This window comes from Esox lucius, chromosome 1 (genome assembly GCF_011004845.1).
Source record: "Esox lucius isolate fEsoLuc1 chromosome 1, fEsoLuc1.pri, whole genome shotgun sequence".
In the NCBI taxonomy this organism is placed as follows: Eukaryota; Metazoa; Chordata; class Actinopteri; order Esociformes; family Esocidae; genus Esox; species Esox lucius.
In genome coordinates, this window is record NC_047569.1 from 37,993,211 (window position 1) to 38,020,266 (window position 27,056).

Genomic DNA, 27,056 nt, shown 5'->3' on the forward strand with positions numbered 1-27,056 from the left:
TCAGGTAGTTGTTGTAGGTTTTTATACAGTACCTAAGACCAGTTTGGTAGTATTTGTAGATTTTTATACAGTAACTAAGACCAGTTTGGTAGTATTTGTAGGTTTTTATTCAGCACCCAAGACCAGTAGTTGAAGGTTTTATTCAGTACCCAAATGCAGTCTGTGAGTTTATTTGACCATGGGGAAATGTAAACACTGCAATATGGGTTTGATGAAATGAATCCCCTGACCTCACACTGGGGTTGTATCAAACCAGTGGCAAGGGGGTTTCAGAGCTGTAACAGACTCCAGCTTAATATCAGCAGTTTGGCACAGCTGACTCTTTAGACACAAAATCAGTCTAAAGACTTTAACAGGACTGGCTATGTTGACAGTGTTATTAAACAAGGTCTTTATAGGCTCTGCACAGACCCAAGCACCTTGGTATCCTTCCTCTCGATTCCCCATGGAAACAAAAAAAACACAACGTGTCAGCCATTTCTATCACCACGACAACGTGGCAGCCATTTTCTTTTTTTGCTGAAGCACCTGATCAAACCAAACATGCGAACGCTGACAAACAGGTCCAACATCTACTATACCGTCAAGACGTGTCCTTTAAATGCTACCCTGGTCTGCAACAATCTGCATCCTCATTGGTCACAACGATAAGCCAGGAAACCATTACTTCATACGAGACAGATTTGCGTCTTTTAACAAGGGCTTAGTAGAGCTGGAGCCATAATAATTTGAATGTTTTTTTTTTTATTATTATTGACGATACTTGTTACATTCCTTTTGTATCGCACTGTTCACGCCGAGCCATGATGAAGCCATCTGTAATTGTCCTTTCGTGTGAATGGAATGACATTCATACAGAATCGACAGGCTTTGATAGCCTACTGTACGCGCCATTAATGCACGGTGCTAACATGTACTGGAGTTATTTTTGGGTGGGTGGGGGGGGGGGCTGATCTCCCACTTGTTATTGATATTGTTAGCGATTAGGGCATCTAATTAAACGGAGTGCCGGTAGTGTCGGAAAAAATGCGGACCGCGAAGGCCCATGCACCTGACACAGGTGCCCAGAAGTAGCCTGAGGGTAGCATACAAGTCCTAAAGTAGCACACGAGTTACCAAACGATTTACTACAAGTTTATGATTCTTGAGCAAAACCACCGCTGCACAGTAAAATGAAAGTACTTACTGTAGGCTAAGGTACAGGAGTGGTAGCTATGGTTACAGTCATTAAAAATAATATGAAGAACGTGTCAGGGTATTTAGAGTAGGTTGGGGTTACGTCTATATTTGGCTCAGTCGCAACCACGGGTAAACAATGACTGAATGCCATGTATGTGTTCTTAAGGAGCAGGAAAGGAAAAACTGTACATTAGCAATATACGAACATGTCATTATTTCAGCATAGCGCCACATATCTTGAATATCTGTGTGTACTTAAAAATTGCAAAGAAAGAAAAAAATTGTCAGTAATTTTTAATGGAGAAATCTGTTGTTTGAACTGCAGATTTGATTTTATATCTGACTGACCTTATTTGAAGGTTTCCTGAGCATTATTTCTGACTTGTGTACTGTATGTAAAGATTGAATAAAACCTTGAATGTCACATGCTGAGCTTTCTGTTTTGATTGATAGCATGCAGCTTTATCTGAAGGTATGTACTTGGCAACATTTCAAAGACTTTTCTTGCATGTGTGTGAACAACAGAGGGAGATGGAGATTCTTAAAAATATTATATTATATTGTATATTACCACATAATATTAAACTTAGCTACTGATGAAACAATTAAGCTTGCACAAATGGCATGAGTGACACTGAATAGTACAGAGTTATCTGTAGCAACACTGACTATTACAGTGATAATCCGTAACTACACTGACTATTGCAGTGGTAATCATCAGCAATGTTGATTATTGCAGTGTCATCAGTAGCAAGACTTACTTTTGCAGCGATAATCAGTAGCAACACTGACTGTGCAGTGGTAATCTGTAGTTACGCTGACTATTGCAGTGGTTATCAGTAGAAATAGTGACTACTGGTGTTATCCATAGCAACGTTGACTATTACAAGTTTTCTGTGGAAACGCTGACTATTACTGTGGGAATCAATAGAAACACTGACTATTCCAGTGATAATCAATAGCAACAATGACACCTCTACAGACTAATGAGAGAGAAATAGAAAGGGAGTAGGGAATACTGGCTGTTTGGGTGTGTATGTGTAGCCCCCACTACCAACACCTTCCTGGCAGAGTCACATGATAGCCCCCGACGCCAACACCTTCCCGGCAGAGTCACATGATAGTCCCCGACGCCAACACCTTCCTGGCAGAGTCACATGATAGCCCCCGACGCCAACACCTTCCTGGCAGAGTCACATGATAGCCCCCACTACCAACACCTTCCTGGCAGAGTCACATGATAGCCCCCGATGCCAACACCTTCCCCGCAGAGTCACATGATAGCCCCCGATGCCAACACCTTCCTGACAGTCACATGATAGCCCCCGATGCCAACACCCCCCCGACAAAATCACATGATAGCCTTCGACGCCAACACCTTCCCCGCAGAGTCACATGATAGCCCCCGACGCCAACACCTTCCTGACAGAGTCACATGATAGCCTTCGACGCCAACACCTTCCCCGCAGAGTCACATGATAGCCCTCGACGCCAACACCTTCCTGGAAATTTTACATGGTAGCCCCCTCATCCAACACCTTCCCGGTAAAGTCACATGATAGCCCCCACCTCCAACACCTTCCCGGAAGGGTCACATGGTCGCTGTGCTGGGATTGAGAGCTGGTTGCCATGGCGATAAGCCTGTCAGTAATATCTCTAAGAGCACAGAGGATTAATCTGCTGACAGATGGCTGTGGGGACGCATCACTTCCTGACCACCAGGGCATGACCACAGACCGCCTCCGAGACTGCCAGTGTCATCATTATCAGCAATGTGGCCTTCATCTTAATCATCACCACCAACACCTTTATCATCACCATCAACATTGTCATTGCCTTACCCATTTTTATTAGGCCTAGTACCATTACAAACAGTCTTGGACATCACCGTCGTCCGCTTCATCGCAACGTTATAGCAGACACTCTCATCGTCATCTTCACCATAATCAGCATCTTTATAGTTATTCAGTTATTCTCATCATCTTTGCCATCATCCTCTTCATGACCATCATCTCTCTCATCATCAAAATCCTCGTCATTGCCATGGTCAGTACCATCACAACCATCCTTCTGATAAAAATCAACACATTCACATTCAATTTGCAAACACTACCATTACTGACGGTATCATTACCGGAGCTGGGGAAATAAGGACGAGGAGAAAGCGGAGAGTTTGGTAAAGGAGGAGCTGGAGGAGAATTGGATGGCTGCAGAGATGGGAACAGACTGGATCGTCCGCCTGGATGCTCCTGCTTTGTCTTCAGGGGCAGCGGCCAAACAACAGCGGAGTGGGGGAGTCACAAAATGGGGGGCTACTTGACCCCAATACAGGACCTGTTCAAGGGCCTTTAGAGAAAGAGGAAGAGGCGGGGTGTGTGATGAAGAGAGATAAGGGGAACTTGACTTTGACAGGGATGAGCAGAGAGGAAACCATTAGAAGCGGGAGGCAGCATCACACATCGAGAGAGAAGAGCAAGGAGACGCTCACGAAACAGAGACTTGGAGAGAGAGAATAAGAGAAAAGACATTGGGGAAACAGAGAGAGACTTTGCGGGAGAACAAGAGAGAGAGAGAGGAAGATGAAGAGGAAGATCCATAGAGGCAGTGGCTGTGGGGTGGGTGAGAGGAAGATGAAGAGGAAGATCCACAGAGGCAGTGGCTGTGGGGTGGGTGGGAGGAAGCGAAGCGTGTCCTAATAGGAAGCAACAGATCTTAGCTGCACGCGCCAATCAAACACCAGCCTACCACGTTGCCCTCGCCCACTCTCCCGCTCACTGGCGGGTTGGCAGGGCTGCAGAGGCACGACACCAGTGCCCTGCCGATGTCTGGCTCGCTGAGGCAAAACAGACCGTCAACAGGCAGACAGGCACTGGAGGCAGAAGACGGGCCATTTGAAGCCGGGATAGGATGCTCGTTAGGATGTTCACACAAGGACAGGAGAACGACCAGCATGGCTTAGAACGAGTCACGTGTAGCTGGTCGCAATATTTTGGTCGCATTAGGTTTGGTCAGGTCACATTTCGAGCGTTTTTCACGTGTTCAGGACACACAAGGTGTAGTCAGTTGCTATGAAATGTCAGAAATACTTTTACAACGTGTCCAGGAATGTTTATGTAGTCTCATGTCTGGTTGTCATATATTCACAGTTTTTAAAGGAGAACTGAAGCAGTAGGACATCAACACACCATCAGAGAAAATGGGCACAACGTTTTGTTGTAAATCATTTAATGGGACCTAGCTTGTAAAAGGCTTCCATAACCCTTTAAGGCTAGCCTTACAGTCAGGGAAGAGCTTTAGCTAACTGCCTATTCTTGGCCAGGACACTCTTGGAAAATAGATTTTTAATCTCAATTAGCCTATCCTGGTTAAATAAAGGTTTAATAAAAAAAAGAAAACCTAGATAGTACCTCAAATGACAGTGGATGGCAGTAATTATATCTGTTGTGAGCTCTCTGTTAGTTATTCATTGTGTATTACTGAAGTGTGTCGTGTAGAACTGGGGGGTGAATAGCTGTACCAAGGATGTTTATAACTGACCCTCTGACAGCCTCGAAGTCATTGGTTTCTCATGCGACCTTGGTCTTGTTTTTCTAAGTGACACTGATAATCCACCAGCCACTGGGGAGGTTCAGTTGTCTTCCAGTGAAAATGAGCCTGAACCAGTCAAGCGTACGCAATAATCTAATAATGTGGATTTGTGAGTTTTACATAAATCACAAGAAAGGCTGTGTTTAACCAGAACCATAGATGAATGGGTCTCGCTGACCCAGAGACTACATAAAATATTTAATGGATGTGCCAGGGGGTTGGATCGGGGCACTGACTCTGGCCGATGATGTCTCATAGTGATTCTATTAAAGGTCATGTCCCTGGAGTTGGGAAAATGTGTTATGTGATGGTAATTCCATCGATAGGAGTAAGTATAGAGACAAAATTCTCTTGGCACAATTAACAGTTCATTTGCAAATAGATAGACGCGTCAAAAATGTACAGAATAACCCTCTGAGTAATCTCTGAGTAAAATACATTCAGTCTTATATTTATGAAGTTAAAAGGGGTGTGGTGAATTACTGCCCAGCTGTCCTATGTCAATAATACACATTCCCTTTGTTCTGTCAATACCTAGGTTTTAACCAAGGGGCAGGCTGTCCTCCCCCACATTAAACTAATGACCTTTTCAACTCTAAGGGACACACAGCATCTGGACAGAGAACAGATAAACTGATGGTTTAAACTGATAGACAATTAATGGATAACCCAATAATCTTCTGACACCATTCAATGATGACCATAAACAAACACCAGACCCCCCTCTCCTGCATTCCTTTTCTACCATTTATACATGTATAGGACTAAGTATACATCAGTTCAAGAATTTCCATAACAGTTATAATGGTGCAACAAAGTTATCTCTGTTTTCTCCTATTTATTCCATCCATAGCGTACAAAGTATACGACAAGATATTGCTGACCTGTAACCTTAAATCAAATACAATATAAGGTGAAAGCTAAGAATAACAGCACGTAGCCTTGGACCTCCGTGGAAAAACATCTAACCTGTATAACTTGCTTTAAATGTGAGACACTGATACATTTGGAACTATGTTTGATATGGTTTGGAATGGTCATGAACCTACCTTTCATGTTACATAGTACGGTACTATATACACCAATCAGCCTAACATTATGACCACATGCCTAATATTGTGTATGTCCCTGTTTTGCCGCCAAAACAGCCCTGACGCGTCGAGGCATGGACTCCACTAGACCTCTGAAGGTGTGCTGTGGTATCTGGCCAAGATGTTAGCAGCAGATCCTTTAAATCCTGTAAGTTGTGAGGTGGGGCCTCCATGGTTCAGAACTGTTTGTCCAGCACATTCCAGAGATGCTCGATTGAATTGAGATCTGGGGAATTTGGCAGCCAAGTCAGCACCTTGAACTTGTTGTTGTGTTCCTCAAACCATTCCTGAACCATTTTGCTTTGTGGTAGGGCACATTTTCCTGCTGAAAAATCCAATACCATCAGGGAATACCATTGCCATGAAAGGGTACACATGATCTGCAACAATGCTTAGGTAGGTGGTACGCTTGCCTTCTTCCCATAGTGCATCCTGGTGCCATGTGTTCTCCAGGTAAGCGACGCACACACATCTGGCCATCCATGTGATGTATAAGGAAATGTGATTCATCAGACCAGGCCACCTTCTTCCAGTGCTGATGCTCATGTGCCCATTGTAGGTGCTTTCAGCAGTGGACAGGGGTCAGCATGGGCATCCTGACTGGTCATTGGCTATGCAGCCCCATACGCAACAAACTGTGATGCATTGTGTTTTCTGACACCTTTCTATCAGTACCACCATTACATTTTTCAGCAATTTGAGCTTCAGTAGCACGTCTGTTGGATCAGACCACACAGGCCAGCCTTCAATCCCCACGTGTGTCATCGAGCCTTGGTCGCCTTGGACTAATTTTGATAGGTACTGACCACTGTAGACCGGGAACACCCTATAAGGGCTGCATTTTTGGAGATGCTCTGACCCAGTCGTCTAGCCATCACAATTTGCCCCATGTCAAATTTGCTCGGATCCTTACACTTGCCCATTTTTCCTGCTTCTAACACATCAACTATGAGGACAGAATGTTCACTTGCTGCCTAGTATATCCCACCCACTGAGAGGTGTCATGATAACGAGATTATCAGTGTTATTCACTTCACCTGTCAGTGTTCATAATGTTATGGCTGATTGGGGTATAACACTGTGCATACTGTACCTCTGACATTAGGATCTGTTTTAAAACATATATTTTTGTAATGATGTCTTGAACATAACTGAACGGTGTCTGACGGAAAGCTGCAAATTTAAGCTTTCCAATGGTATTTGATTAGATAAAAAACAGTACCTTGTTGTATGCTGACATTGCTTGTCATAGGGCAACATGAAAATGCAGAAAGGGATGAAAGAAAGAGCAATAACACACAGAAAGTTATATAAAAAAAAATCCAAATCTTGGGACACTGATCTTTATGAGACATCCCTATGAGACATTCTCAGCCTAACAGACCAAATTTGGGAGTTTGGCTCACAGACTGATATACTGAGTCCAGAGAATCTAATAGAAGCACTGCTCCAGCAGTTCTATCTGATGTAGCATTCCATGAATTGATTCGGAGCTTCACTGACCATAATTGGTGTACGCCATCACAGATGTTCACTAAGCCATTACAGATGTTCACTATATGTAGATGTGTATTAACTAGACAATGAACACTAGAATCAAAAGCTCCAGTGATATTTGATTGTCTCTGCTATATATTTAGCCACAACCATCACTGACTGCCTGTCTGTCTTTCTGCCTGTCTTTCTGCCTGTCACTCGGTCCTGTGGGCTTCCCTCAGTTTATACACGTCATACAGTAAAACATGCATGAATAGGAACAGGCAGGTCACTGATAAATGTTTCATAGATATTTTAACATTCCATGTCGTCATTATTGATGCGACTACTAGATCTGAATCTCTACATCACTGTTAGCATAGAATAATGGCCCACAGCTTTACACTATTGAACAATTCCATATTTTTATGGAATAGTTCAACTATGAGCTTCAATTTCATACATGGGCAACATAACTGCAAGGGCTGTGTTAGATCATCTTTACTGTTAAGGCACTCATCCCTGAGTAGACACGTGAAGACTAACATGAGAGCTAACATGAAGGCTAATGTGAAGACTAACATGAGAGCTAACATGAAGGCTAATGTGAAGACTAACATGAAGACAACACGCCTCAGCTTTTTTCCATTCTTCATTCCTGATTACGCAAAACAGTATTTACTGTGTATTACCACCATGTTTAAAGAGATAGTTTGTGGTTCTTGCAATGAAACCACAGATCTTACCCTGAGTCATAATGGACCCAGTTACATCAAAATGTGATCCACAAGCTAATCTGGCTTTTGGATAGTAGATAAATAACTAATTAGCCAAAATCCCAAACTATCCCATTAATTGATGTATTGTATATCTACTGGCTTCAGTACTTCATGGTAAAACTTTGGGATTGTACAATACGTGTTTTATTTTTTTACTGTAAATAGATGAAGAATGTGCTCTGTTTATCTGTTTTCCTTAAATGTGCAATCAATTTCAATAGTATCTATCTCTAGCACTCACACAGACAAAGACATTAATACTCGTCAGAGCACATAAGGCTTGGTATATTGTATGAGGTGTGTTTCAGGACACAAGATAAGTCCTGGAACTGTGACAAGGTTAAAGTCGTTTTGGCCGAGAGCCGCTTCAGATCATCATGATTGCAAAGACAAGCTAAGCTATGGCCTTCGCCTCTCTATTAATGTGCTTGGACACAGAGCTCTGTGAACAGCCAGCCTCTTTAGCTATGACCTTTTGTGTCTTGCCCTCCTTGTGCAAGGTGTCAATGGTCGTCTTTTGGACAGCTGTCAAGTCAGCAGTCTTCCCAATTATTGTGTTGCCTACAGAACTAGACTGAGAGACCATTTAAAGGCCTTTGCAGGTGTTTTGGGTTAATTAGCTGATTAGAGTGTGGCACCAGGTGTCTTCACTATTGAACCTTTTCACAATACTCAAATTTTCTGAAATACTGAATTTGGTGTTTTCATTAGTTGTCAGTTATAATCATCAAAATTAAAAGAAATAAACACTTGAAATATATCAGTCTGTGTGGAATGAATGTATACATTATACAAGTTTCACTTTTTGAATGGAATTACTGAAATAAATCAACTTTTTGATGATATTCTAATTTTATGACCAGCACCTGTATAACCTCCAAATATACTGTCTTTGTTTTTTTTCTCTTATACTGAGATAAGGATCGTAACAACTGTGTATTTCCAGTCCATTGAAGTCCTGCTCTGTGCCTTGGGGACCCAAACCAGAGGGAAGACAGAAGAGCTGGCCGCTACACATAACCTCTGTGTTTTACAGTCTGTCACAATTGCTAACAAACTTACACTCGTTCCATAAACAACACACACAAAGAAACATTTTGCTAAGTTCCAGGAGGACCATTAAACCCAGCTCACTAGCACTATGCACCTGGTTCACAGAAATGTCAGTCTCTTTCAGCCTTTTGTGCAAATCCCTACTCTTTTTGTGAAGCACAAATGGTCACCCATGTTTTCATGCAGAAAACACAACCAAGCAATATACCAACTCACATCCTCACAAGTCTAACAACACAGTTGTTGAGATGTAATCACCTACCAGCACAATTAGTCAAGAAGGCGTCAGGATGTTGGCGTGAATTTAAAGGACCACAGGTAAGTTCACCTGTGTTTTTTTTCGAGCAATGGGTGGCAAAATCAGAGAGATGTAGAGGAATGACTGTGATATCCAAGGAGATTTATGACACTGCTTGATCATGGACCGTATGGGGAAAAGGGCTAGGACACAGCCAAACCTGAACTGCTTCACAGTTTCAATTGTCCGGACATTCAGAAACGAAAAAAGGTAACTTACTGTAAACATATCAGGACGACTGTGCTGACCACCCTGTTTTATTAACACAAGCAGGACAATACAAGAAAATGACATGAACTTGAGACTTTTTCATATTCTGCAAAATGTGTCTAAATGCATATGATAGCCATACACTTTTTTGTACATGCATATGTGTTTAGAGATATCCTGTCAAGAAGAGGAATTCAAGACAATGGCATATTTCAAGGCAGCGACAATCAGAAAATATAGCCTGAGATGTAGCTTAAAATCTCTGGCCCAGATTTTGTGTGGCATCCGTGGGCAAAGTTTCATTTATATGACAATATAATATGGTTTTGAGGATGTTTCAAGTCTAGGTTTTAATGAATGTAGTTTTTGTTTTGAGAAAATGTAGTGAACATTCAACACATTTGTATTTAAAAAACAGTGATATCATCCCACTGCTCTCATCAGGAATTGCTATGTGAAATATGTGTAAAGCTAGTAACATTTCACCCTTCTACACCACATCCCCTGTAGCAGAGGAAAAGTGGGAGAGACGGGAGGAGGGGAAATGAGGGAATGACATTATGCTCATGTCAGAGGGAATGAATAAGTAGTTGTGAAGGGAAGGGAGACAGTAAGATAAGCGGGAGAGCAAGACAGAGACAGATGGAGAGAGAGAGAGAGAGAGAGAGAGAGAGAGGGAGAAAGAGCAGGGGGACAGAGGGAGAAGAGGGGAACAGACAGAGAGACAGAGAGAGAGGAGGGACACACTGAGAGAGGAGGGCGACAGAGAAAGAGGAAGGGGACAGAGAAAGAGGAAGGAGAGACATTGAGAGAGGAGGGAGAAGACGGAGACAGGAAGTCAGTGAGACTGGAAGTCAGTGAGACAGGAAGTCAGTAAGCGCCAGAGGACTTTGACAACCATGGCGAAGACGGTGAGTAAAGGGTGATCTGAGCCCCTCGACATCATGGCCCCTCTGAAAGGACAGCCAGCCTGAAGCCAGTGGCACTGACTATCTTCCAGTGTGTGTGTGTACAAGTGTGTGTGTACAAGTGTGTGTGTGTACAAGTGTGTGTGTGTGTGTATGTGATTAGCATTGGGGGTGATATCGCATGTAGGTGTTTTGTTCTGTTTCGCATTTGGTCTTTCAGCTGACACTCATATCCAGAGCAATAATTGTACAATATAGTATATCCTGGTTAAAGTGGGTGGGGGAGATGTTTAGGTGGGTACGGTGGAGTAAGAGCCAGATTGACTTGGCAGCCGGGGGGCTAACCTTCTTACTCTTATGTTATGTGACATAGGTCCCATAGTGACCAAAGAGAGTCAGGACCCACGTTCCAACATCCCATTCGGAAAAAAACGGCACCCTGTGTAGGGCAGTGTTGGGATTTTTAAGACCCGAGGGAAGAGAGCCCCCAAGCTGGCCCTCCAACACCACATCCAGCTGTAACTAGTCTTCCAACCAGAAACCAAGAGTGAACCTGCTAAGCTTAGGAGTGTGAGCTCAGCCTCTTCAAATAGACGGTTGGATCCAATTGCTGAAATTCCTAACAAAGAACAGTAGTGCAACGAAACCACTACAGACCGCTTATTCTCAGATTCCCCTAGTCACAACCAGAATCATGATTCATCAGTGTCTGGAGTCATGAAACCTTTTACACACAACGGGCATTTGAGACTATATATACACAGACCCAGCAACTAAAACATTCGCTCATACTCTATATCCGCATTTTAGCACACGGAGGCCTTTTATCTCCGATGCATTATTTAATCCAGCCTCATGCCGCTGTATGTTACGCTACTCTTGAACAATGTTCCCTAGGGGGTCTCCCAGCCATCTCGAATCTCTCAGAGTCCGCCTGGATGATCAGAGAGGAGTTATGGGCTTGAGGAGGAACTTTTTATCTGCCGCGGCAGCGCTGTCCCTGCGGAGTTTCAACTCTAACCCCTCTCCCGTCTCATTACGGTCCAAAGTTACCCTGCCAGACACACTCAGCTCTCAGGGCCACACAAGAGACGACTTCAGATGGTGGACTTTTAAGTGCTGTCCCTGTGGAGTTTCAACTCTAACCGCGCTTTCATCACAGTCCAAAGTTACCCAGCTACACGCACTTAACTCTCAAGGAGACAAACTCAGATGGCGGACTTAAATGGCACGTGCGTGTGTGCGAGCGTGTGCGTGTCACGCGTTAGAGGGACAGCTAGTCAACGCTGACCCTACAGTGTGCGTTGCTATTCCTGCCAACTCGGCTCTGCCATTTTGAGTGACTGACAGCTGGTAAGATATGTTGTTTCTTTCCGTACCGGGGTAGCTTGCTTTAACATTGCGCGGCCGTTAGAATGCATGAGGGTAGTAATTACAGCTGTCAGCTGTAATTGCTACGGTGGCGTGGTTCGGGAAGATACCAGGCCAAGTTCCTGGTGGCCTGAGAGCTACAGACGGGATTCCGTCACATCGTGTCTGCACAGAACTGACACAGACTTAATTGCATGAGATAATTGTGTGACTCACTGAGGTAGACTGGATGTGTGTGTGTGTGTGTGTGTGTGTTTGAGTGAAAATGCACACACACACACACACAGGTTCAGAGCAGTTCTGCTCAGTCTTCTGTTCCAGAAACAGCAGACATACCAAGAGTGACTCTGGAGGTCAAGGATAAATTATTTGGTGATACATTTTTGTTAAAGGTGAAGCGGTCCAAAGGGTTAACACTTCTAGCGTTTTGCTTTCTTGAAATGGCAAACGTCAAGCGAAAGTGGCCACAGTCACATGTTGAAAACACTGTCCAAGCCAATTATAAAGACCAAAAAGAAACAAAAGGCCTGGTATCCTTGGCAACAGAGGTGGCTGTTACTATCCCTAGATAGTATTTAATACACCAAGAAACAACCAGATTTTTCTTGAGTCTCTCTCTGTGTGTGTGTGAGAGCTTGCATGTGTCTGTGTGTGTGTGTGTGTGTGTGTGTGTATGTGTGTGTGTGTGTGAGAGAGTGTGCATGCGTGTGTGTGTGCTGTATCATGTGAAGTTTGCCTTCCATCCACTTAACGGTATTTGATAAGTCAGTGCCCTCAGTCTGTCAATGGAAAAATGTGGCTGGTTGCACAGGCTATTCATCTTTCAAGCAGTGATTCACAGCCTCCCAGTGACCTCATAGGAGGTCTAAAACAACCCACTTCACAGGCAGCCAAGGACTCAGTCCACCGCTCATACCCACTCTGCCCCCCCCATAGCCTGGGGTGGAAAAGTGAGACCCAACCGGCTGGAGCCATTTCCAGACTGCTTTAGAAACGTGGGAAGGCATTGCTGAGAATCGAGGTCCGAGAATGTTTCCTTGCGACAGTTGTGCTTCAAAATGATCTACAAAAACAAAACAGTTAGGGCGGACACACGGTCACCGAATTGCCTTGTCGATTTAAGATATTTTCTAACACTGCTTACGCGTCTGTACAGCATTTCACTTGAGTGAACTCCGGCTGAGTGAAACTGGCTCATATAAAGTTACAACAACCGTAATGTCCAGACACGGACAGAGGCTACTACCTGAAATCCACCTTCACAGTTTCCCACTCTAACTAACCCCTCCTCGTTTTTGGAATGGCTTTCGCGTTCTCCCTTTAATGTGATGTCACTGTTCTCACTCGACCTCCCTTCACTACCTTTCTAGGGGGACTGGAGCAAATCACCAGTCAGCCTGATCTTATTGGCTCGTTATTGTCCGTGGCGGCCTGTGACGGCCGCCTGTGGATGCCGAGACACAGGGCGAGAGAAGGGAGGCGAGGGGACGTGTGTTTTTCTCCCCTCCCCTGTATCCAGCCGCCTGGTCGTCTGTCCTGTGTGTTATCCTCCTTTGTTCTCCACGCTGGTCGCCTACGTGGACATGAACGGATGGGAGATGGAGGAGAAGCCGTCAGGAGTATGGAATGGAGGACTGGACGTGCTCTCCCTTTTACATTCCCACTTATGCTCTTCTATTTCTGGGCTCTCAGTGCGCCCTGCAGACCCCAGTCATACTCATTCATTCAACATGTCAGCCACACGGCCAAATTATTAATGAATTTGGGACTGGTAATAGCGGTCCCCTAACTGTCATTCCATTTAATTATTATTAACACTTAAAGAGTCAACAATGACACAGAGTATCTCCATTATATGTCAGCATCATGCAGTGAACTATATACTAAAACAGACAAATATATCTACATCACCAAATATCATTAAACTAACAACCAAATACACATCACTAAATAAACACCCATATATTTCCTGCATAACTAAATAAACACCCATATATACACATTCCTAAATAAACAACCATAAATACCTCACTAAATAAACAACCATATACTGCATATTGTCATCACTCAATAGCGTCGTATCCAGAGAGAGTTAAGGCAGTGCTGGAAAATAATGGAGGCCACAGAAAATATTGACACTTTGGGCCCAATTTGGACATTTTCACTTAGAAGGTGTACTCATTTATTTTTTCCAGCAGTTTAGACATGTTTAGACCTGTGTGTTGTGTTATTTTGAGGGGACAGCAAATTTACACTGTTATACAAGCTGTACACTCACTACTTAACATTGTAGCAAAGTGTCATTTCTTCAGTGGTGAAATTATATAATCAAATATTTACAAAAGTGTGAGGTGTAGTGTAATGGAGCAGAGTGCAAATGATGCTGGAATGAATAAATAAGTAATTTTTGTGCAAGTGTAAAGAACATGAGGTAGGTGGTTATGATGTATACAGTATGAACAGCACTGAATCACAGGATGACAAAATAATCAGTAGAGGCTATCAAAAATAATTCATCAGGTTGCTCATACATTCACAATATGAGAGAAAATTGACCTTCAGATTAAATTGTTCGAAAAACATAGGGGTAGGGGACCAATCGTTCAGGGGAAATCTCTCCAGATCCTTTAGTAATTGGTCTACTCTTTTTCAGATTGCCCCACAAGTTTTCAGTGAGGTTTAGGTTATGGGACTGGGAATTTCAAAATCTTTGTTTTGTGGTCAGACTCCTGGAAAGTCCAAAAAATAAAAACAAACATGGCACCAACTGAGCTGTTGCGTGCAAAGAGTACAGAAAGGTACAGGGTCTGTTGTTATTTCTGAGAAAGACAACAGCAAAAGTATGAAGTCTGAGAGCTAATTCGTGATGTGTAAAAGCCCATTTGTATTGCTGCTAAATGACGATAGTTGTAACAATCATGTTGTGAATTCATTCTGCATTTAGAAATATTTTCAGGTAGACCTACTTTTTCAGGAGTTTCTGAGAGCCATTGTTCGAGCGCCCCTCAGTGTTTTTACAGATATCTGCAAGGTAAATAATGCGAAATCGCTAAGTTTGTCCCTAACGACGTCCTACACAATTTTTACAACATGGCTGCTTCCTTGATGGTAAGGTTATTCCTCACTTTTCATGTCGCTATTCTCAACATAACTAGTATTTTGCATGAGCGTAATCAATGTATTATACATTTAAACCTAATCTCGCAGTCCAGTGTCCTGCATGCACACGCTATAGTCGTGTGATCACATCACAGTGTATCTCGATAGTAATGACTCGGAGCACTGTTGGATTAATGCTAATGGTACAGAATGGGAGAATGGGACATGTTATATACACTGCTCAAAAAAATTAAGTGAACACTTAAATCACACATCGGGTCTCGATGGACGAAATATATTAAAGATAAACATCGTTTACTGTACATTGTGTTATTCGTTGAGAACAAAATCACGTAACAACGGTCAATGGAAACCAAAATCACCAACCGACTGAGGGCTGGATTCAATCTCACACCGAAAATCAAATTGAAATCATAGGCTCTTCCAACTTTCTTTAATTTCATCAAGGCAATTTATAATCTGACTCAGTAGTGTGTATGGCCCCCACTTGCCTGTATGCAGTCACGACAAGGTCTGGGCATGCTCCTGATGAGACGGAGGATGGTGTCCTGGAGGATCTCCTCCAAGACCTGGAGGAGGGCATCAGTGAGCTCCTGGACAGTCTGTGGTGCTACTTGGCGCCATTGGATGCTCCAATACATAACTTCCCTGAGGTTCTCAATTGGATTCTGGTCTGGGTAATGTGAGGGCAGATCAATGCCAGAATGCCTACATTCATAGGCACGTAGAGATCTGTTCAACCCTCCAAAGATGTGCCTCCCCAGACTATCACTGACCCACCACCAAACCTGTCATGCTGGATGATGTCGCAGGCAGCATAGTGTTCACCACGGCGTCTCCAGACTGTTTCACATCTGACACAATTTTGTCAGAAACATGCACACCAGTAGCCTGCTGGAGGTCATTCTCTGGGGTTCGGGCAGTGCTCCTCTTGTTCCCCCTCGCACAAATGAGCAGATACCGGTAGATAGTCGATGGCGGATAGTCGGTGGTGGGTTAACAAGTACAATAAGCTAAGAAGTGAAAAATGTATACATAATGCAACCGCACAATTTCAAAATGTCAGTGCTACTCTCATCACATCAGTCTGTGATGTTGCATTATTTGGATTGTGACTTAAAACTGTTTTAGTTTCACTTGACTTCCATAAACAATGATCCTGAAGTAGCATTCAGCTGTTACATGTTGCTTTTTTCAATCATACTCGTCACCGAGTATGTTCAAAACAACTTTTTCTGAAGCCAAAATCTGTCCTTGAACACACACTAGCTCAGTGAAGCGTCGGGATAACGGAATAATAACTTGAATGTCACTCTGTTACAATACGTTGCATCTGCACTGCTCTTCAGCAAATCAATTTTGGGATTTCTGAGGACATTGCAAGATGTGTAGTTCGTTTGAGATGTATGGCTGCTGATCAGTGGGTTTGTTTGGCATTCATATGTAGTAGTGCTCCTTTCATTGGGATTTACCTCAGAATAACAAACTAACCATGTTCTGTCATGCTTTGTGTCAGTCGATGCGGCGAACCTTCAGGCTTGTGCCCCTACTGGCCGCCACACCTCGCCATTGGAGCTCTAACCCTGGGGCTCCGCCCCCACTGCAAACCAGGCTCCTCCTCTACCTGAGCCATCGTTTCCATGACGTCGAGACCCTACTCAGTTGGATCCCCTGGTTGAAGAGCCGAGGGGTACGACAGAAGAACATGTGAGCATAACAGGAGTACACAGATCATAATAGGTGGTTGCTACATTAATTTCCATGAAACAAATTCTATAAGCTTTCTATATCATATCATCCATTCCTGTATCGTTCCCTTATTCCCATTTTTCGCCGTCCCCTGAAGCATGACCTGTGAGGCGTTAGTGACAACTGCCCTGCTTTTGCCTTCCAGACTTTTCAGATCAGTTTGCGACAAAGGGTTAAAGCGTAATGGGTGTGGAGTGAATTGGAGCCGGCCGTCCCAACCCTGTAGGTCAACTAATCTTCCCTTCCTCCAAACAGTTTCTATGGTTACACCCAGGAGAACTTTGGGGACAATGTTGCAGCCGCGTTTTACATCCTCAGTTTGAGGGGAGGATTCAGGTAACTGCCACACCCCTTTTGGACTGCCCATAACTACTTGAATATGCAGGCCCTGCCTTTTTTATCTGATGATGTGCATGAGGTGTTTTCCTATGTGACATACTGCAAAAAAAAAAAATATAGAAACCAGGCAAGCCTAGTTCAGCCGGCCCGCAATAGAAAATGTTGCCACCATGAAATTCGAACCTGAGTCGCCTGCGTGAAAGGCTGGGTCGTTAACCACTACACCACAGAGCTGTTTTAACAGTTAATTGGCCATTCGTGAACCTCATTGATAGAGTTAAACTGACTAACGTTTCTTACTATGTATTTTGTTTTTGCCACTGGCCGTTTTAACAGTTTATTATCCAGTAATAGGCTTACTAGTATCTACTAACTTCCTAGGAATAATCATAAGAATTGAGCAATTGCTACCGAGACTGAAGATGAACTATTCCGTGCCAGAAAATATAACCGTATACAGTTTCGGTTTTAGGCAGCAAATTTTCGCCAATACGGAATAATTCACAATGCGTACTTCGCTTCGTCTGCAAGGAGATACTCGGGACCTATAGTTCACAAGTCTGCATCTCTAACCACTATGCTATTTAACAAGGGGTAGTCAGTCAGTCACTCAGTAAGAGACATTCACTCTTCTTAGCCGGCTCCGCTTATGCGGTCCGGCAAAAAAAAAAACATATATTGCCCTGTGTTTGCTGAACGGTGTGTCACCACATGTCTTTGACTTGTCTCTCTGTTGGGCCTCCAGGTTTGCTGGGCAGTCGGAGTGGTTTCGTTCAAACAAAAGAGGGAAGTTCAGCTGGGACTTCATAAACCAGCGGGATGCCACTATAGAGGAAGTAGATGCCAGCAACACACTCATCAACTACACAGGCCTGGAAAACCTGGGTACACATCTCTCTACCTATGGGGTTTTTATTCATTTTCATCCCTTCTTAAGCTTTGGTTATTTTGTTTTAAATCCATTTGTGAGTGTTTATATAAGTGTATAAGAACAGATTCATATTTACAGTAATGACCTGGGAGCCGTTAGGTTTGGCTCTCTTGCTCAGAGAACAAGGGATTTTTCATCTTGTTGGCATTGGGGATTTGAACCAGCAACCCTGTTTGTAGTCATTGACTGCGACAGTGTAGCCTAGTGGTCAAGAGCATTGGGCCGGTAAACACCTGGTTGCTGGTTCTAATTCAGTACATATATGGTGTCCTCTGTCTGTATCTTCCAGTAAAACAGAAGAGCCTGCGTACTCTCTCTCTGTGTGGCTGTGTGGAGGTGGATGACTGGTTTCTGTCCCGCCTCCATGTCTTCCAGGACACCCTGGAGGAGCTAGATATTTCTCACTGTCCTCAGATCACTGTCGGGGGCCTGGCTTCACTGAGGAATCTGAGGTACACGTACACACACACACACACACACACACACACACACACACTGGAGAGGATCATGGAGACTGAGGTATTTTGGCTCCTCCCATCCTATCAACCTTGTTTCCTTCTTAAATTGTATTGGAAGACGGATTCCAGGGCCCCCCATGTCCAGAGTGTTCTGAGAAGAACTAAAATGACCTCTTTCATACACATACACACACATACACAAACAGTTTGCAGTTTTTAAATGTACAATGACAACCCATACTCTATTGTTTCCAGCATGAAGTGTAATGGTCTTTGGGTTACAAGTGACTTATTCACCTGTTGAGTCATGGATGTCATGCAGTACATGCTAGTAATTAATTGTTCATTGTATTGTTAATCAACAAAAAAGAGATGGGTTATTTAACAGAGTACTCTTTACTACTAGATACCAAAATAAGAATTCGTAATGTGTACATTATTCATATACATATTTTTTGAGAAGCATGTGTGATCTACAGTATGTGGGATTATGTCGCCCTCTACTGGCCAAAAGCTGAGTGACCCATGACGACTTGCATGTAACTGTGACCACACTACATCCTTTATCACTTTCCCACTTTGTATTACAACACCTTGATGAGGTTGCAAGCCCATACATCAGTGTACACAGTGTATTTTGATAATGCCTCAGCCCAAACAATAACGGTTTTTAATTGACAAATCCACAAATGCCTGGATTTTTTATGCCACTTATGTACCAATTTGTGGTTTCCTTTTTGCTTTTGAAAGTGAATATCCATGATCTGCCCCCTATGTGCACCAGGGCTCTCCGGCGGCTGGACATATCCTCCCTCCCCAAGCTCCAGGACCCCGGGCTAGTGGCCATCCTGTTGGAGGAGATGCTTCCTCAATGCCAAGTCACTGCTTTTGGGTTTGATCACAGCCTGACGTATAGCCACACACCAACCGACGCCCAGAGAACAGAATCTGTCCAGGAACAGTAGGCTGATGAGGCTCTTCCTGGGTCTCCGGGATGGACTAGCAACGTTGAGGGACACCATCGAGGTGGTCAGTGCCGGACCTAGTCTTTTGGAGGCCCTAAGCAAAATTTGCTTTGGGGGGCCCCTAGAGGTCTAGGGCCCTAAGCAACCGCCTATGTCGCTTATGCCTAGGGCCGGCCCTGTGCATGGTGACGGGTGCACAGATGAGCAGTGCACGCATTAACTGTTCTTTTCTCTATTGATGCTCATGCCTGTCACTAAGACAGACAGGCTTGGTGTGATGTCTCTGTTTTGGTGTTATGGAGTCGCAATGACAAACAGATATACACATTTAAAAGACCTATTTGGTAAGCATCTCAGTTACCTCAGTCCAAAGATGTGTTTTATGTTCAGGATGTTTGATATATGTATTGTTGTATAATTTGCTCCAGAAGATGCTATGTACAGTATATGATGATGGGATTATACCAATAAAATATTCCTCATGTGATGTATATCTGAAGGAGTCACGGAACCCAATGTACAGACATGGTCATCATTTCCAAACAGATTTAAATCTTGTTAACTAACTGGGTGATGTAAATCCCATGATCCTTTGTCTGAAGGTGAGGAGTAGAGAGAGAGACTTCAAAAGTGTAGCATACAATCGAAGAGGAAAACCAAGTTGAACAACATAATTTGTACATTGAGGTAATTAATTATGTGACAACAGTAGCACCTTTCAGCCAGATTATTACTGTAATGGGTTAATGTTACATAGGAAGGTACATAAACGGAGATTCCTTTAATTTTACAACAAAATGTAGGACCATTGTACTTGAACGAACATAAAGCAAGATAAATATATATTTAAATAAACCTTTCTGTTTTGTAGTGCAATGCGTGTGCAAGTGTTTGTTTTTTAGTCGGAAGAGTTTATGTGGAAGTTAGGCACACGGAATTAATTCTCGTCGGACAACAACAATCCTATCTCGACTGTATTTCGGTTCGACTTGCATATAGCCATAGATAATAGCTGACTAGTTGAACACGGAAGGAACACACACCATATATCAGAAAAAATAGTCTTTGAAGGACTAGTCTAGACGGATAAATGTCTGATGTACCAGGTATTTTCCCATAGTGAGCTCGCGTCAGTTGTAAAATCAACTAAGGCAAGGGCGTACACCTAGCTAACTACGCTGCTAGCAGCAATAAACGTTAGCTAGCTGCCGCAGCTTTCTGCACTGTTCACATTTTGTTCAGCTACTTCTAAACAGTTAACTGACATGGATTTTCTTTCGCATTTTCAGAAGCTTGTAAAACGAAAGAGGTCGAGGACAGCGCCCCTGAACCAGAAGTAAGACATAAAACACCGTGTGTGAATGCCATTAACAGCTAGCTGTCATAACTACCTTAGTTCATCAAGCACATGACATAGTTGCATTATAGACAATTTATCATGGATTGTCACAAATGATATCTGACATGTACATCAAATGACATGTTGGCACTGATACCGTAGTGGCTTGCGAGACAATGCACTGTTTTTACGAGCTATGTTCATGAAGCATATATTCCACTGATAAAACATATGTGCCAGTGTCGTGTCAGTAAATGTAGGCTTTTTCCCCATTAGGAACAGTCAGGCGATAGCAGTGACGACGGCGAAGCATCAGGGGAATCAGAAAGTAGGTGTCGGTAGCCTCCTCGGAATGGTATTTTTCTGTCAGCACAAGTGTCTCTGCCACTCATCGCCAAAGTTATTATTTGTTTATTTTTCCTGCAGTGGATTTCTTGCGTAATCTCTTCTCTAAAACCCTGGGCATATCCGGGGAGAAGGTTTTGGATGAGTTGACTCTGGAGGGGGTTGCAAGGTACATACAGAGTGGTGCATGTAAGTATTATACCGACCTGTAACTCTGGGTGCACGCATTCCAAGTGGGGGTCTATGACTGTGGCCCCACAAACAGTGCGTCTGTCAACATCTAGTTGTATAAATGGGTCATTAGACAACACACAGGGCTAGACTGTATGAGGGCTAACATCTGTCTGGCCTAAGGCAAGGTAATTTGCTTGCTGAACAATATGGCAAATCTCCGTACTATACTTCAACCATCTGGGTAACGTTGCTTCGTTGATAAAAAAAAAAAAAAAAAAGAAGAAACAAAGAAGCAAAGTGACATTATTTTTCTTTGCCCCTCTACCAGGCAAAAACATAATCTGTATGGTGGGAGCGGGGATTTCCACGTGTAAGTAATACCCCCTCTTACATAACTATGGGTTGATGGCAGCAGAATGATTGGTGTGGAGACACAACACAGGCTAAACAGCCCTTTTCTGTCATCTGCACTAATGGTGCTAGACATTGTCCGTCACGGTGACCCTTTTTTCCCTGCAGCGGCTGGAATCCCTGACTTCCGCTCCCCAGAGACTGGTCTCTATGCCAACCTGCAGAAGTACAACCTGCCCTATCCAGAGGCTATCTTCCAGATAGACTACTTTAAGGTCTGACCATGTATTTTGGCATTCCAAATTCTTTGCTTCTAGCGATCCATACAGGTATGATCATGTGAGTCACCTTGGATGAAAACCACTGCTAAATGGCCTATTAGTAACATGATCGTTTTTGGTGGTAGTATTAGTAGTGTTGGTTTACATGTTATGGACATGATCATCATTGGTAGTAGTATTAGTAGTACATGTTGTTAACATCATCTTTATTGGTAGTAGTATTAGTAGTAGTGCTGTACATGTTTAAACATCATCTTTATTGGTAGTAGTATTAGTAGTACATATTGTTAACATCATCTTTATTGGTAGTAGTATTACTAGTACATGTTGTTAACATTATCATTTTTGGTAGTATGATTAGATTTATTGTTGTACCTATTATTATTTAATTACTCAAGTGTCTCTTTTCTACATTTACCAGAAACACCCAGAGCCTTTCTTTGCCCTGGCCAGAGAGCTGTACCCCGGACTGTTTAAGGTGGGACTTCTTTTCTGGTCTTTAATATGTTAAATGAACTCTCTGTATCGATGAGTAATTTCATGCCTTTGTATGTGTCAGTTGTAGCCGTGTGTTTCTGTCAAAATTAGGCAAAGGTGTTACCCCAAACCCTGCCCCCCTGTAATACACTTATATCTGCTTACACACTAGAGAACGTGTGAACATAAAAACATGTTGCATATATAAAAAATATGAAGTCACTCGTCAGCTTTATAATTTATTACAGTCAGTATTATTGTTGTCTGTTTTAGTGTATATATTACAGCCTTTTACAGCCTGTTTATATTGTCTTAAAGTGACAGTACATACTCTAATCCGATTGTCTATTCACCAGTCATCTTTATTTTGTCTCGCAAAATCTCTTTGTAAAAATCTGTAATTATAGGCTGCTAGAAGCAGAACGTAATATATTTTTAATGCGGATTGGATGTAGTTTAGGGATTTATTGAATTATTTTGACCAGCTTGGGTGTAAAAGAATACTAGGATGCACTTGTTTTTAATGTTACTTATCTCCGTGATGACAGGACCTGTGTGGTCCTGTATGCAAGGCTCCCAGATTTTATTGACACTAAATAGCTAAATCTCCCGTGGACTCCACAAAGCCCATTATAAGTAGCCCAATTCGGGAGGAAACCTCCCCTCCTGCCAACACTGCCAATATGGAAAAAGTTTCCTTCTACGTTCACATTCGCTGTAGTGTTTCGCTGGTGTTTAATGTATGAGTCCAAAATCATGTTTTCCCATGCCGACACATAGGCGTTGTGAGATTTTGGGGTACGCAGCCGCCTTTTGAGTTTTGAATGCGGGAAAAACCCTGGTTGTTGTATGTTAAGCCCACAGTGTGCCACTACTTCATCAAGTTGCTGAAAGACAAGGGGCTACTGAAACGCTGCTACTCACAGGTGAGTCTCTCACATGCTTGTTTGTTCAGTGTCTAAGTCAGCCTGTATTCCACCGTCACTGTGTGCCACGGTTGGTCAATGGGGTCACCCTTGTCTGGGCAGAACATTGACACTCTGGAACGTGTGGCAGGACTGGAGTCGGAGGACCTGATTGAAGCCCACGGCACCTTCTACTCCTCGCACTGTGTCAGCTTCATGTGTCGCAGCGAGTATAGCATGGACTGGATGAAAGGTTGGCGCTTTCGGATTTAATGACATCCAGGTTCCCGAGGGGATCAATGAAACCGCTGTGCCCCTCGGAGGTCGCATTCGTTGACATGCGGCAGTGCTAACATTTCCTGTCGAATTGTTGTCTTTTCCTGTGACCCGCAGTGAAGATCTTCTCGGACGACATTCCCAAATGCGAGAAGTGCAACAGTCTGGTTAAACCAGGTGTGTGCCGGTGTTCTGGCGCTCATCGCATCCACCCTGTCGGGACAGTTTTGTTTTGCAGTGGCTCAGGGCCCTTGTTGTTCGACGAGTTGACACGAATCTGCTCTTCCTCCTTCTTCAGATATTGTTTTCTTTGGTGAGAACCTACCGAAGAGGTTCTTCACCTCGATGGCGATGGTGAGTGGTGGTTTTCATGGTGATCTGACATGACTGCCGGGGGTTTGTGTCACTGTGTGTGGGCAGGCTTTTATGTGTGTGTACAACTGCAACGAAACGATGAACCGTTTCAATGTTACTGATAATCCTAAAATGGTAAAACAAAAATGAAACAATGACCTAGCTAGAGGTGATTGTCCTCGTGTTGTGACGAGGCTGGGATTAAATACGAACAGTACAGAAGACACTAATGAAAAGCGTTTGCACTCTGTGTGCACTCTGTATACACCTGTCCTTTCACAGTATGTGTCTTGTTCTTCTTTGTTTCCCCAGGACTTCCCTCGCTGTGATCTCCTCATTATAATGGGGACATCCCTGCAGGTCCAGCCATTTGCGGCGCTGGTCGGCAGGTGAGTACATCTTTCTGGCTCTCTGTACAGGTTACTGCTGTCCAATAGGCTACTGTGATGGAATTGAATTAGTTATATACACTTTGTGTATTCTGGCCCATCGTTCAGGTCTAATGGAATTTGTGTTCATACATAATGGCAGGGTTTCAAAAAGCTGCCCCAGACTGCTGATCAACCTGGAGAAAGCAGGTGGTGTAAGTCCACATAATTTCCCCTGTCACAATATTGGCATTGACATTAGCTTTTCCTCCCTCTATCCACCTTTGCATTGCCATTAGCTTTTCCTCCCTTCAGCCACCTCTGCATAGCCCATTAGCTTTTCCTCCCTCTATCCACCTCTGCATTGCCATTAGCTTTTCCTCCCTCTAGCCACCTCTGCATCGCCATTAGTTTTTCCTCCCTCTAGCCACCTCTGCGTTGCCATTAGCTTTTCCTCCCTCTAGCCACCTCTGCATCGCCATTAGCTTTTCCTCCCTCTAGCCACTTCTGCGTTGCCATTAGCTTTTCCTCCCTCTAGCCACCTCTGCATTGCCATTAGCTTTTCCTCCCTCTAGCCACCTCTGCATTGCCATTAGCTTTTCCACCCTCTATCCACCTCTGCATTGCCATTAGCTTTTCCTCCCTCTATCCACCTCTGCATCGCCATTAGCTTTTCCTCCCTCTATCCACTTCTGCATTCCCATTAACCGTTCCTGTCCACTGTGCACTTAAAATGTTATGTGTTTCTGTCTGGATCTCTCTGTAGGCCGATCCTCTCTTGGGGATGATTGGCCTTGGCGGAGGGATGGACTTTGACTCGGAGAAAGCATACAGGTGATGGGCTGTCCCCTTCCTGACTGGGAGGAGGGTGAGGAGGGAGGAGGGTCTGTATTGGTGGTGTGGATGATGTTAGCATTTGCAGTAGGATGACGGCAGTCATGATGAGGGTGGCGACTCCTGAATGCTCGATCTTTCAGGGACGTGGCGCACATCAGCACCTGTGACGACGGATGCTTGGCCCTGGCTGACCTGCTGGGCTGGAAGGTACGTCACACTCGCTCGCCATCCGTGATGAGATGCTCGGGAAACAATTCTGAAACTGCATGCCGTGTTCCGGCGCAAAATGTCACACACCAATCTCGCGTATCAGACACCGTAGTCACCACGCTGCGGTCCCATCAGCGCGTCACTGAAACTGTGCCCCCCCCCCGTGTAGCCACGTTGGGATAAAAAGACAAACCTAGCGTGTTGTTTGCACTGTTTGTGGTGAGCGTTTGATTATCAGCTGATAATCGGACTTGACTGTGGGCAATGCTTTAGCGTTACCACAGTGCCGCAATTGTAACCTGCTACATCGCAAACGTTGACTTAGTTAGAATATGATGTGGATATTTGTGTTGTTTGTAGAAAACGGCAGCAGTCACATTTAACAAAGAGCACACGTTCCTGTTTTGCCAAAAGCGCAATGAAACCAAAGGCCCTAATTGTCCGGTTACTGTGTTTGGCCAGCTGGTCAGCTATACTAAGTTTTGGTGCTTTAAACTTCTTCTATTTCACAATGATGGAGGCCCCCCCCCCCCTTTTAGATATTGGGTGTTTATTTATTGAGGTATAAATGAAGTATGCCTCTTATAAGCCCTGGCTGTGATCATTGTTCATGGTTTCCAGATTTTATGGACTCATTCATGCTAGGAGTGAAACAAAGATTGGTGATGAACGTGGCTGTTAGTTGAGATGACGCGCCATGGCTTTTGCACAGTTTCAGTTGTCTTCCTAGGTATCGCCCGAGTCTCCAAACGGGTCCCTGGAAATGTTTTACAATTCTGTACAACATCATCCGCTTAGTGTGGTAGATGATGTCCTGCGCATGTTTTGACATTTTTACGTTGTTTTGACATTTTTCACCTTAAAGAGTTCACTTTTTCTCTCCTACCTTTTTTTCTACCCTGTATTTGTTTCCCCCAGGCCGAGCTTGAGGAGATGGTAAAACGGGAGCATGAAAAGATCGACAGCAAAGCCAAGGAGGAACAAGCCAATCAGAGCGCTGTTGCGACTGGGAAGGCGGAGACTGGGAAGGCGGAGACTGGGAAGACTAAGGCAGAATAACCAATGAGCAAGCCGTATGGCTCCAACACATCACTTGGTCTGAATCTAGAAGCAGAGTTGCTTCAGTAACCAGGACTGGCTTCATCTGTCTTGTTTTGGTTTTCCTCCCTTTAGATATGCGCTTTATACTAACACCCACCTTCCTTCACAGACTTTTTGTCAGTTGACAGCTACCACAGATGGAGTTTACAGCAATACACACTAACGCTAGCATGCCTTTCCCCACAGGGAAGAACTGAAGACCCTGTCCGCATGTCATCTTGCTCGGTTGATCTAATTGGTTGATTGACTTCTAAAATAAACCTAAACCTAAACAAGATTATGTCAGGGTATGTCAGGTTAGATAAAACTGACTGGCAGATTCAGTGTCTGAAGCAGAGAGACACATACTTTAAATATCAATGAAAATAATCATGATGATAATGCATTTTATGATTTAATAAAATGCATCTAATGTTAACTATGGATTTATCAGGACATTGCTTTCTGTGTAACTTGTTTCAATAGTTATTTTTTTTAATATTTTCTTTTTTTAATCTGTTAAGTATACCTGTGACATTTGTTT

At 43.6% G+C, this 27,056-nt stretch overlaps 2 protein-coding genes across 6 annotated transcripts; both read left to right on the top strand.

Moving 5' to 3' along the window:
* The first annotated feature begins 10,520 nt into the window (after positions 1-10,520).
* Positions 10,521-20,002, top strand: si:ch1073-228b5.2 (distal membrane arm assembly complex 2). Of its 2 annotated transcripts, none has more exons than XM_020047272.2 (6): positions 10,521-10,585; positions 16,590-16,780; positions 17,078-17,158; positions 17,907-18,046; positions 18,382-18,544; positions 19,335-20,002. In XM_020047272.2, the coding sequence occupies exons 1-6, from the start codon at positions 10,574-10,576 to the stop codon at positions 19,513-19,515; spliced, it is 768 nt and encodes a 255-aa protein (XP_019902831.2). In that variant the 5' UTR covers positions 10,521-10,573; the 3' UTR covers positions 19,516-20,002. The 2 variants fall into 2 exon arrangements, with proteins under 2 accessions (XP_019902831.2, XP_034145323.1); XM_034289432.1 differs by lacking the exon at positions 10,521-10,585 and adding an exon at positions 14,705-15,061.
* Positions 19,733-26,951, top strand: sirt2 (sirtuin 2 (silent mating type information regulation 2, homolog) 2 (S. cerevisiae)). 4 transcript variants are annotated; one of them, XM_020047249.3, is made up of 16 exons: positions 19,733-19,859; positions 20,805-20,851; positions 21,131-21,182; positions 21,281-21,388; positions 21,702-21,743; positions 21,893-21,999; positions 22,427-22,483; positions 23,340-23,408; positions 23,511-23,640; positions 23,781-23,840; positions 23,962-24,017; positions 24,330-24,406; positions 24,549-24,600; positions 25,152-25,219; positions 25,363-25,429; positions 26,351-26,951. In XM_020047249.3, exons 1-16 carry the CDS (start codon positions 19,754-19,756, stop codon positions 26,489-26,491), a joined length of 1,239 nt encoding a protein of 412 aa, XP_019902808.3. In that variant the 5' UTR covers positions 19,733-19,753; the 3' UTR covers positions 26,492-26,951. The 4 variants fall into 4 exon arrangements, with proteins under 4 accessions (XP_019902808.3, XP_034145311.1, XP_010896949.3 ...); XM_010898647.5 differs by lacking the exon at positions 19,733-19,859 and adding an exon at positions 20,102-20,202; XM_010898646.5 differs by lacking the exon at positions 19,733-19,859 and adding an exon at positions 20,412-20,621.
* The last annotated feature ends 105 nt before the right edge of the window (positions 26,952-27,056 follow it).

What these genes read in the sequence shown, in the direction of transcription:
- sirt2 (XM_020047249.3), top strand. Translation starts at nt 19,754, where the DNA reads ATGCTCATGCCTGTCACTAAGACAGACAGGCTTGGTGTGATGTCTCTG. An exon ending in GGGAGCGGGGATTTCCACGT is followed by an intron (nt 21,744 to 21,892) that starts GTAAGTAATACC and finishes TTTTCCCTGCAG; the next exon opens with CGGCTGGAATCCCTGACTTC. An exon ending in TGAAACGCTGCTACTCACAG is followed by an intron (nt 23,409 to 23,510) that starts GTGAGTCTCTCA and finishes TTGTCTGGGCAG; the next exon opens with AACATTGACACTCTGGAACG.
- si:ch1073-228b5.2 (XM_034289432.1), top strand. An exon ending in GGGGTACGACAGAAGAACAT is followed by an intron (nt 16,781 to 17,077) that starts GTGAGCATAACA and finishes TCCTCCAAACAG; the next exon opens with TTTCTATGGTTACACCCAGG. An exon ending in AGTTTGAGGGGAGGATTCAG is followed by an intron (nt 17,159 to 17,906) that starts GTAACTGCCACA and finishes TTGGGCCTCCAG; the next exon opens with GTTTGCTGGGCAGTCGGAGT.